The sequence below is a fragment of the Gymnoscopelus braueri genome (genome assembly GCF_963280865.1).
Source record: "Gymnoscopelus braueri genome assembly, chromosome: 7".
Classification (NCBI taxonomy): Eukaryota; Metazoa; Chordata; class Actinopteri; order Myctophiformes; family Myctophidae; genus Gymnoscopelus; species Gymnoscopelus braueri.
The window spans coordinates 49,174,977-49,187,469 of NC_137608.1; the positions used below are offsets into that span (position 1 = coordinate 49,174,977).

General features: G+C 40.5%; 1 protein-coding gene across 6 annotated transcripts in view; it reads left to right on the forward strand.

Moving 5' to 3' along the window:
* Nucleotides 1-12,493, forward strand: part of wdfy3 (WD repeat and FYVE domain containing 3) — a 195,431-nt gene that overhangs the window by 121,876 nt on the left and 61,062 nt on the right. For all 6 annotated transcript variants that reach the window (XM_080434107.1, XM_080434102.1, XM_080434104.1 and 3 more), the window contains 8 exons: nt 1,020-1,131; nt 2,454-2,644; nt 7,290-7,442; nt 8,304-8,381; nt 8,961-9,118; nt 9,716-9,810; nt 10,491-10,611; nt 11,660-11,877. In XM_080434107.1, the coding sequence (XP_080290233.1) occupies nt 1,020-1,131; nt 2,454-2,644; nt 7,290-7,442; nt 8,304-8,381; nt 8,961-9,118; nt 9,716-9,810; nt 10,491-10,611; nt 11,660-11,877 (1,126 nt within the window). The remainder of the gene's footprint in view (nt 1-1,019; nt 1,132-2,453; nt 2,645-7,289; nt 7,443-8,303; nt 8,382-8,960; nt 9,119-9,715; nt 9,811-10,490; nt 10,612-11,659; nt 11,878-12,493) is intronic.

Sequence of the window (12,493 nt, forward strand, 5' to 3'; positions counted from 1 at the left end):
GCTGCACTCAAAACTCTTATGTTGTGCCATTTCATGTTGACGTTCCACTGAAAATGTAGTGATGTAGCTTTTTTCGAGCTACCCAGATACATGGTGGGGGGAGGCTTATCGACTTGGAAGCTACATTGTTCTCAAAGTAGTGAATCCTGCCCACAAGCTAGTATGAAATGTAGTCAAGCTAGCTAAGCTACAGCCTAGCGCCATATCCTATCTGCTTGGACTGTGTGAGCTCCAAAACAAGCTGCCTCCCTCCAGTCCTTATCTGGGCTCTTCTTAAGTCTCAGTCCCTCCATGGCTGTCCCTGCTAAGCCCCAGTACAGCGCAACAAAATGCACACGCAGTACTTTTCTGCTACGGTTGTACTCCATAGTCCCTGAGCCCAACATGCCTGCTGCAAACAGCCTGACACACTGTCAGTCCACCAGCCATTTCATTCCAGCAAGGAATTTTTATAGTTGTATCTGTTTGCCTTGTCTTGCCATGCCTATTTCGCCATTGTTTCGGCCATTAGACCTTCATCAGGTTATCTTTAGAGAGAGAACCTGATGAAGGTCTTAACGCCCAAAAGGCCGAAACAATGGCGAAACTTAGTTTCTCTATTAAAAGATGTTCTGCATTTGAAGGCGGTGTGCATGTTTTCATCCACGCCTTTGGTCTTCAACTACACCAGTCGCTTTATAGATTTGCAAAAGGTTTGCTCTTTTTGGAAATACTGTAGCAGATCTACAAGCTCACAAGGCGCTGCAACACGTTCCGAGCTTGTAGATCGTCTATTGTCGCTGCACGACACTGTCGTACGATGAAGTATAAATCAGCTTGAAGTGGTTGAGTCATCTCAGCCTAGTTCTTTAGACTTTTTCTTTTTTTTAAGAGCAATGTTTTGGTGGGAAACAAAGTTTGTAAAGCTGAAAGCGAATCCATTTCTACCACATTCGATTTATAATTGAGAACGCATACAACTGTGTATGGCCTTTTATCAAATAGACGCCACTGGTGACTGTGTTTCTTAATCCCTCTAGCTGGCTGTGTCCTCCCACGAGAACGCCACGCCAGTCAAGCTGGTCCACAACGCGGCGGGACACCTCAACGGACCCGCTCGCACCATCGGAGCCGCTGTCATCGGATACTTAGGTAAGCAATAATAAGACAGTGGTTCTTCGAATGGGGTCCAGGAACTCCCTAGGGGTTCTTGAGGGGGTTCCTGGGGGTCCCCAGCAAAATGATTGATAGTTGGTAACCAAATGGATCCTTACAGGTCTGTAACTCTCGACAGTGTACAAATGGAACCAAATGGACCCATGCGGGTCCATTTGGTTCCATTTGTACACTGTCAGAGTTATGGGGGACTATTGCATACCTAAGTGGGGCTCCTTGAAATAAAAACAAAAGTTTGATAACCTCTGCAACAAGACTTCACTACTTACTGCTCTTCAGACATCAACAGTGTGATCAAACATACAGTAGTGAATGTGTCTCTACATTCTTACTCTGTGAACATCGACATGGGGGAGAGATTATTTCAAAACACCATGTCATTGTCCATCATTTCAGGAACAAAAACTTGACTGACTCAGATGGACCAAATGTTTGTAATGATCAAGTCATTCTGTAAATTACATAGAAGTTACTGGCCGTGGTGTGGCCTTTTTCTTGTGTCAGTTTTGGCGTTGATAACAGCAGCTTATTTAAAAGGAACCGTCTCTGGTTTTCACCCCAAATGCCTTTGCTCTGATGTGAGGAGATATAGTAATGGAGTGTGGCAAAAGATACCCGGTATCTTCTGTTTATTTCTTTGATGCTGTCGCAAATCCTTCATACATTGCATGCCTTCATGCATTGTGCAGAAAGAAAAATGCTGACGTTGATCTGACCGCTGGGCTCATTCAAAACAGCCCTAAAAACCCATCTTTCTGGAGGCCGAAAGAGGAGCTAGTACCAGTTTCCCTGTAGACAGACGACCCCCCCCCCCTCCTCTTTTTGTACATATTTTGTATTTCCTCATGCTTTTTTTGTATATAATTTTTATTTTTCCATGCTTCCCCCCCCCTTTTTTTTGTACATATATTTTTTAAATGCTTTTTTTGTACATAGTGGTACTTTTTCTGTATTATCTGTATTTTCATGTTGATTTTTGAACTGTTTGGTTGCTACTATATATGTCTATGAAATTAACTCAAGGACCCCAACGGAAACAAGTCCGCAAGGACTTTTTTGGCCGGACCTTTTAGACAAAAGCATTATAAATGTAACTGTGTTGTTTTACATTCTTTTGCCTAATAACATTTTCAATCAATCTGGCACGTTTAAATGATATGATAGTAATGATGTCATTAACAGCGACCGAAATGTGTTTTTAGTCATTTTTCAGTCAACAAATGATTATGATTTCCCATTTCCCTTTATGTATAAACAGTATTACAGTACGGTATAACCTTCCTTCTCTTTGTGTACAGGAGTGCGTGCCTTCGAGCCTAAACCGGTGGCCACCAACCTGCAGTTTGTGGGCGGGGCGGCGGCCATCTTGGGCCTGGTGGCCATGGCGTCCGATGTGGAGGGTCTGTACGCGGCCGTTAAAGCCCTGGTGTGTGTGGTGAAGAGCAACCAGCTGGCCAGCAAGGAGATGGAACGCATCAAAGGCTACCAGGTCAGATACAAGGACTACACTACCCAGAATGCAACCCTTTGTCCAGACCGGCTGTTATGCATGTTCAACAATGTTGGCTTCGCTGTATATATGTAATGTTTAATTTAATCTGTTATATTTCATCTACATAGAAAGATAGACAGAACCAATCAGAGTTTCCTTTGCAATAAAGTAGTAATGCTCTTTAGATAACGGAATACAGATTAGACATTAAAAACATTAGAGCTGTATTTGAATGAAATATTCAATATTGAAAATATTATATTAGTATTGCATGCTTCAACAGTATAAATTAGGGATGCACCGATATGGAAATTCTTGGCCGATACCGATGTTTAAAATAACAATTTTTAGCTGATAGCCCATACTGATACCGATATTTGTTTATTTAGTTTTTGGTGTTATTATTTCCCCCTTTTGTGCCAGGGAAACAAATAAATTATATAAGAAATAACTTTTCAGAATCTGCAGAAACACAACATAACATAACATTAACGAGCGTCAGCTGGACAGTGCAGAGACAGATACACAAACCTCAACTGTGCTGAACTGAAAGTGACTGGAGTTAGTTAAAAAGATATGACATGATAATGTTTACTCTGATTATGGTAAGCTTACATTTCATATCACAAACACCATAGAGTAAGAACTCCTGTAACTTTAACTAGCAAGTTTTCTTTTTCTTTTTTGCCGATACCGAATATTGACAGATAACAGCAAATAACGGCCGATACCGATATGTGGCCGATATATATCGGTGCATCCCTAGTATAAATCATAACTTGTTGTGAGCCTGTAGATCAGCTATTTTCAACTAAGACATTTGGTGTAGAGGGAAAATAGAAGGAAAAGGGGGGGGGGGGGGGGGCAAGTCCAGTCCCCTTGCAGTACCCCGGTCACCGAAATATATTTAATGTCAGCAAGGACACTTTAACCCTGGTTTACTGGACACTGTTCAAATCCATACTCTCCTTCAGCATTTCAGGCCAGCAAAAATAATTGGTTTTCCCCCAAACTCCCCCTATCTGAACTACACACCTGGTCAGTAATCCAGGAAAGCCAATCTGGCCATTCAGAAACCTTCTCTGTCCCTCCACATATCCTTCCACTTTGTTGCTGTCGGGCAGATGGCTCTTATCTTCATATTTTATGTCTTGCTGAAATAAAGGCTGCTACATTCATGGAAGAAAGATTACCTTTTTAAAATGTTATTGTTTGAAGTAAAATGTTAAATGCTCAAATGTAAATGTAAGGGACAGGGCTATGCTACAGCTGATTGATGTTTTAGTTTTTACCTAAATCTGAATTGTGTTTTGAGAAAAACATAAGCTGCTATTTAAAATAAGTTGTGTGGAATGTTCAAATGTGTATAGAATATTTGCGAGGTCCTATGAGCTGATGCGTATCAGTTTTTGCTAGAATTTATGTCAAAGAGTAATAGTAAAAGATGAAATTAGTTATGTTCAACTGTTAAATTATGAAGAAGAAAAAAAGGCTATGCAACTGATATACTGTATGTTGATAGGCTTTTGAGGATTATGCATTTAGAGGTTAGGGTTATGCATTTAGAGGTTAGGGTTATGCATTTAGAGGTTAGGGTTATGCATTTAGAGGTTAGGGTTATGCATTTAGAGGTTAGGGTTATGCATTTAGAGGTTAGGGTTATGCATTTAGAGGTTAGGGTTATGCATTTAGAGGTTAGGGTTATGCATTTAGAGGTTAGGGTTATGCATTTAGGGTTAGGATTATGCATTTAGAGGTTAGGGTTATGCATTTAGAGGTTAGGATTATGCATTTAGAGGTTAGGGTTATGCATTTAGAGGTTAGGGTTATGCATTTAGAGGTTAGGATTATGCATTTAGAGGTTAGGGTTATGCATTTAGAGGTTAGGATTATGCATTTAGAGGTTAGGGTTATGCATTTAGAGGTTAGGGTTATGCATTTAGGGTTAGGATTATGCATTTAGAGGTTAGGGTTATGCATTTAGGGTTAGGATTATGCATTTAGAGGTTAGGATTATGCATTTAGAGGTTAGGATTATGCATTTAGAGGTTAGGGTTATGCATTTAGAGGTTAGGATTATGCATTTAGAGGTTAGGATTATGCATTTAGAGGTTAGGATTATGCATTTAGAGGTTAGGGTTATGCATTTAGAGGTTAGGATTATGCATTTAGAGGTTAGGGTTATGCATTTAGAGGTTAGGATTATGCATTTAGAGGTTAGGGTTATGCATTTAGAGGTTAGGATTATGCATTTAGAGGTTAGGGTTATGCATTTAGAGGTTAGGGTTATGCATTTAGAGGTTAGGGTTATGCATTTAGGGTTAGGATTATGCATTTAGAGGTTAGGATTATGCATTTAGAGGTTAGGATTATGCATTTAGAGGTTAGGGTTATGCATTTAGAGGTTAGGATTATGCATTTAGAGGTTAGGGTTATGCATTTAGAGGTTAGGGTTATGCATTTAGAGGTTAGGGTTATGCATTTAGAGGTTAGGGTTATGCATTTAGAGGTTAGGGTTATGCATTTAGGGTTAGGATTATGCATTTAGAGGTTAGGATTATGCATTTAGAGGTTAGGATTATGCATTTAGAGGTTAGGGTTATGCATTTAGAGGTTAGGATTATGCATTTAGAGGTTAGGATTATGCATTTAGAGGTTAGGATTATGCATTTAGAGGTTAGGGTTATGCATTTAGAGGTTAGGATTATGCATTTAGAGGTTAGGGTTATGCATTTAGGGTTAGGATTATGCATTTAGAGGTTAGGATTATGCATTTAGAGGTTAGGATTATGCATTTAGAGGTTAGGGTTATGCATTTAGAGGTTAGGATTATGCATTTAGAGGTTAGGATTATGCATTTAGAGGTTAGGATTATGCATTTAGAGGTTAGGGTTATGCATTTAGAGGTTAGGATTATGCATTTAGAGGTTAGGGTTATGCATTTAGAGGTTAGGATTATGCATTTAGAGGTTAGGGTTATGCATTTAGAGGTTAGGATTATGCATTTAGAGGTTAGGGTTATGCATTTAGAGGTTAGGGTTATGCATTTAGAGGTTAGGGTTATGCATTTAGAGGTTAGGGTTATGCATTTAGAGGTTAGGGTTATGCATTTAGGGTTAGGATTATGCATTTAGAGGTTAGGATTATGCATTTAGAGGTTAGGATTATGCATTTAGAGGTTAGGGTTATGCATTTAGAGGTTAGGATTATGCATTTAGAGGTTAGGGTTATGCATTTAGAGGTTAGGGTTATGCATTTAGAGGTTAGGGTTATGCATTTAGAGGTTAGGGTTATGCATTTAGAGGTTAGGGTTATGCATTTAGGGTTAGGATTATGCATTTAGAGGTTAGGATTATGCATTTAGAGGTTAGGATTATGCATTTAGAGGTTAGGGTTATGCATTTAGAGGTTAGGATTATGCATTTAGAGGTTAGGATTATGCATTTAGAGGTTAGGATTATGCATTTAGAGGTTAGGGTTATGCATTTAGAGGTTAGGATTATGCATTTAGAGGTTAGGATTATGCATTTAGAGGTTAGGATTATGCATTTAGAGGTTAGGGTTATGCATTTAGAGGTTAGGATTATGCATTTAGAGGTTAGGGTTATGCATTTAGAGGTTAGGATTATGCATTTAGAGGTTAGGGTTATGCATTTAGAGGTTAGGATTATGCATTTAGAGGTTAGGGTTATGCATTTAGAGGTTAGGGTTATGCATTTAGAGGTTAGGGTTATGCATTTAGAGGTTAGGGTTATGCATTTAGAGGTTAGGGTTATGCATTTAGGGTTAGGATTATGCATTTAGAGGTTAGGATTATGCATTTAGAGGTTAGGATTATGCATTTAGAGGTTAGGGTTATGCATTTAGAGGTTAGGATTATGCATTTAGAGGTTAGGGTTATGCATTTAGAGGTTAGGGTTATGCATTTAGAGGTTAGGGTTATGCATTTAGAGGTTAGGGTTATGCATTTAGAGGTTAGGGTTATGCATTTAGGGTTAGGATTATGCATTTAGAGGTTAGGATTATGCATTTAGAGGTTAGGATTATGCATTTAGAGGTTAGGGTTATGCATTTAGAGGTTAGGATTATGCATTTAGAGGTTAGGATTATGCATTTAGAGGTTAGGATTATGCATTTAGAGGTTAGGATTATGCATTTAGAGGTTAGGATTATGCATTTAGAGGTTAGGGTTATGCCTGATTTATTGTGTGCCAGTTTTGTGCTCCAAAAATAGCTGATCAAATTTTTTTGTCTTTAGTTAAAGGGATTGATTGCTTGGTTGAATACTTTATTAACCGTTTGCAAAAGGTACAGTTATACAATCATGATAAAAGGATAACACAAAAAGCCCTGAGCGCAGTGTGAGGCGTTGTGAGCTTGTAGATCGGCTATTTTTGTCTAAAGTTCTCCTCAGAAAAGGGATGCTAGGGTTCAAGTGGTTAATGTAAAAAAACACACAAAGATTTGGCGGCCCCCCCTGTAGTAACTCTGAGGTCCCCGTAGGGGTCCCAGACCCCCTGTTGAAGACCCCCGGCATAGATTATATAGCCGCCCCATAAGGTTATTGTCCTTGCAGATGTAGTAGTAATACCAACGTGTGTGTGTGTGTGTGTGTGTGTGTGTGTTTCTCCTCTCCACTCAGCTGCTGGCCATGCTGCTGAAGAAGAAGCGCTCGCTGCTGAACAGCCACATCCTCCACCTGACCTTCTCCCTGGTGGGCACGGTGGACAGCGGACACGAGACCTCCATCATCCCCAACTCCACCGCCTTCCAGGACCTGCTCTGCGACTTTGACGTGAGCGATGACGATTTAAACCACCATGAATCCTAGCATCCCTGTTCTGGGGCATGTAATGACAGGCAAACGTTTTTGGTGAAAATAGCAGATCTACGCGTTGCGATCTTGTAGATCTGCTATTTTCGGCAAAGTGATTCGGTGATCCCAGGTAGGGCGTAAATCTTACGGATTGCAGCTTTAACCCGTTTAGACCGCTTACACCTATACGTTGGTATGCCTTTCAAGCCGGAAACGCCTCTGTGTCATTTTAGTTCTCGCTATACTGTATATATATATCGCAATAGGGGTGTGCCGATATATCGTCCCGCGATACGTTTTCGTAACGATATGTATCGTTTTTTTTGTTGGCAATACTAATAATGGAAAAACAGAAGTATTGGTTTGTTTTTCAAAAACTATGTATTTTTGCAATAATCATAATGCAAAAACAGAAGTATTTGTTTGTTTTTCAAAAAAATATATGTTTTTTGCAATAATGATAATGCAAAAACAGAAGTATTTGATTGTTGTTCAAAAAATATATATATTTTGCAATAATAATAATGCAAAAACAGAAGTATTTGTTTCCACTTGCTCCCCCCCCCCCATATATTTTCATAATAAAAAAGTGCCATATATCATATTGATATTGTGAGCCCAGTATCGTATCGTGAAATTAGTGTATCGGCACACCCCATAGCAACATTAATTGTTTTTCAGAAAACTTTAGAAGATGTAGAAGGCATTTTTAGAATCAGCCTCGGGTCCAAATGGGTCAAATTAATACAGGATTGGACTGTGCATGCTAGTACTGTAATAATCCCCGTGGGAATAACAAAGGTCTCCTCTTATCTCCCTCCTGTTTGTTTCGTACGTCAGGTGTGGCTCCACGCACCCTATGAGCTCCATCTGTCTCTGTTTGAACATTTCATCGAACTTCTCACAGAATCCAGGCAAGTGTATTTTCTGTGTATCTACACAGAATTTGTATTTTTTATTTTGATCAATATGTGACCCAGTAGTGGTTTGGACACAAGTAGCCCATGGTAATTCTTCAGCTTTTTACAGATTATGAAAGTACAGAATGTAAGCTTTTTAAATGACGTGTCATTCATTGAAATCGGAACATATTTGCAGTGGTGGAAGAAGTACGGTACTCAGATATTTTACTTAAGTAAAAGTAGCAATACCACAATATAAAAATACTCCGTTACAAGTCAAATAAAAGGCCTGTGTTCCAAATGTTACCTGAGTAAACTAAAGTTTTCAAATAATTGTAGTGTAGTAAAAGTACAATATTTGCCTCTGAGATGTAGTGGAGTAGAAGTACTGAAAATTGGAAATACTCCAGTAAAGTAAAAAATTCATCAAAATTGTACTACACGGTACAGCACTTGAGTAAATGTACTTAGTTACTTTACACCACTGCATATTTGAATAAGATATGCTCATTTGAATCTTGTTAAACCAGAATAGTCCCAAGGATGCATAAGTTAGCAGTGCAGTGAGTCCCAACTTTTTGTGTCCCACAGCGAGGCAGCTAAGAACGCCAAGCTGCTGCGAGAGTTCCAGCTCATCCCCAAGCTGCTGCTGACCCTGAGGGACACCTCGCTGTCCCAGCCCACCATCGCTGCCATCAGCAATGTCCTCAGTCTGCTGCTACAGGGCTTCCCCAACCCCTACGACCTGCTCAGGTACACGCACACCACTCTGTCACAAGTAAAAGGCCTGTGTTCATGTTACCTGAGTGAAAGTACAAAAGTATTGGCATCAAAATGTACTTAAAGTGCCAAAAGTAAAAGTACAAAAATGTTTGAAAATAGCAGAACTACAAGCTCACAACGCGTCGCATTGTGGCGCGTTGTGAGCTTGTAGAAGTTTTCAAATAATTGTAGTGGAGTAAAAGTATAGTATTTGCCTCTGAGATGTAGTGTATGGGCAACATTACAGTAACTTCAATTCATGTGTAATTTCTGTATACCGGTGTACATTTTTATTATTAATATTATTATTATTCATTATTAAAATAAATTTCTTCAAAATATGTAAAGAAAAAACAAAAAGAATAGCCGATCCACATTACCAGCTCACGACAAATCACTGTGAGTGTGTAGATCTGCTATTTAAAAAGAATAATAATACTATTATGACATACCCAAAATAGGGACGCCAGGTCAGTGATGGTGGTGGTTAATCTCTGTGATGTATGCACAAGTGATCTGCCACGGCACTGTAGCCAGTGCAGCCAAGACTTGAAATGTGGATCTTAATCTCCTGCCTTCACCTCCCAGGTTTGGTCAGTTCATCTCATCCACGCTGCACACGTTCGCTGTGTGTGAGAAGTTTGTGGTGATGGAAATCAACAACGAGGAGAAGATCGATGGAGGTAGGCTTCCACAACGCTACCAGATTACTACTAACACATGTGAAAATGATAAGTCATGCTAGCCAGAGCACTGGCAACTTCCCATCAATGAAGGGATGTATGTTGACTTATGTTCATTTTCTGTTCATTTTCTAAACGCCCTACACCAGGGGTCTTCAACGTTTTTCAGGCTAAGGACCCCCTAGCTGAGAGAGAGAGATGAAGCAGGGACCCCCACCCATGTTGTATTCATGTTAAATGTGTGTTTTCAGACATTTAACCACTTAAACCCTCGATACTTTGTAAACTTGACTGTTGGCCCTGTACTTGGTCTGCTCTTTTTTTCCCTCAACGCCAAACTGCTTTGCCGAAAATAGCCGATCTACAAAATAGTAAATCTACAAGCTCACAACGCCTCGCGCTGCGAGGCGTTGTGAGCTTGTAGATTTACTATTTTCGGTTAATGTTCCCCTCAGAATAGGGATGCTATGGTTCAAATGGTTAGTGCAAAAATAAAAAGTCCCTATCACACAAAGATTTGGCAGCCCGCCTGTAGTAACTCTGAGGACCCCCTAGGGGTCCCGGAGCCCCTGTTGAAGACCCCTGCCCTACGCTGTATACACACCATTAAGCCATGAACACCAACCCCGGAGCTGCTTGCGCCATAACAGACAGACTGAAGTTGTTTTGCCGTTTTGCAGGTAACGACGATGACTTTGGAGGTCTGCTGTCAGCCAGCCTCATCCTGCTGAGGAACAGACTGCTGGACATTCTGCTCAAACTGCTCTTCACCACCAAGGAGAAGTGCTCCGTCAACGCACAGTAAGCCAACAACACACTTCCTCTTACTGATGCTACGGTCACACATGTCCTCACTATGACAGTAACCTCGCGTCACCAGGCTTTCCACCACGGAGGAAAAGCCTGGTATTCGTTCTAAAACTAGCTGTGTGATCCGGTTTAGAAAAAAAATGAACAAAAAAAACATTGTGTTCCGGTGGTGGGTTCCGGTTGGCGTCGCATTGTTTTTGTTCCCCACATAATGCGTATCATTTACAAGTTAGAATAGAAGATGGACATACAGTAGCCGACCAAACGATTATTATAAAAAAAATAAACTATACGATTATACCAAACTAAACACATTTTAAACTTGGGGAATCATTTTGGAGGTGCGCGGTGCCGGAGGTTCAGGGCTTTGGTTCCGGCCACCTGATGACGTAAAGTTATTTTAAGTCCAAACTGTTTTTTGTTTTTTTAAAACAGTTAGGATTTAGAAGACATTTTGTAGAATAGGCCTCAGGTCTTAATGGGTTAAAAGAGAAACGAATCCAGATCTTTCTAAAATAGCCAATCTACAAGCTTGATTGATGTACTCTGTTTAGTAAGACATGAGAAACGGTCCATGGAAGTACATTACATTACATTACAGTCATTTAGCAGACGCTTTTATCCAAAGCGACTTACAATAAGTGTATTCAACATAGGTAGGGAACGAAAACTACTAATCACCAGAAGTCTTTAGTGCATTTTCTGCAAAAAAAAAGTACAATTAACAATACAAGGTCTACTAAACTGGATAACTCATAAAGCACTGAGCTTGTTTAAAATGAGTTCCCACGCACACACATCGTGACGAAAGAGCTCACAACCTGCATTACCTGCAAGAGCTCACAGCTCATGTTGTAGTTATGTTATGATTGGGTAAAATGGAAAAATGTGGGTGTTCATACCAAAATGGCTTATCTTATGGAGATAATAACAGTAATGATGTATAAAACAGAATCAAGTTTTAGTCTCTGGTACTTATACTGTACATGAGCTGACTTCCACTCCACCACCGTCTCTCTCTTGTCTCTCCCCCCTGCAGGGCGTGCGAGGAGCTGGTTCGGACGCTGGGCTTCGACTGGCTGCTGATGTTCATGGAGGAACACCTGCACTCCAGCACGGTCACGGCCGCCCTGTGGATCCTGGTGGTACTGCTGTCCAACCAGCCCATCCAGCAGCGCTTCAAAGAGGGCCTGAGCGGAGGAGGCTGGCTGGACCACACCGACTCGGTGCTCACCAATAAGATAGGCACGGTGATGGGTGAGTACCAGACCAGACGAGGTTCAGGAAACGTTTATTTCCGTTTGCTGTCGGGGCTGAAACCTCTTAATCTCCATATTCTAACTTCTTGTGTTTTTTTGGTAAATGAATGCCCTACTTCAGTGGTTCTCAAAGTGGGGGTCCGGGGACCCCCAGGGGTCCTTGAGGGAGTTCCAGGGAGTCCCCAGCTAAATAGTTAGGAACCAAATTGACCCTTATGGGGTCTGTAACTCAGAGAGTGTACAAAATGGGTCCATTTGTACACTCTCAGAGTTAAATTAACATTGATTTTACAATATCAATTGGGGTTCCAGAGATAGAAAATGCCATTAAATGGGGGTCCGTAGCCTAATGCATGTCAAACTGGGGGTCTTTGAAATTTAAATGGTTGAGAATCACTGCTAGAGCCGTAAAAATCGCCTCTTATGGGGGTCCCTGGCATATCTTTTCAAATGGCGGTCCGTGGGCTAATAATAAGTGTACATTTGGGGGTCCTTGACATGAAAAAGTTTGAGAACCACTGGCCTACTTGATCATACTACAGCGTCACACAAAAAGCATCAAAAGTAGCAGTAATAGTTTCCACCAGACAGCGACGATTTTGTATACTGTAGCA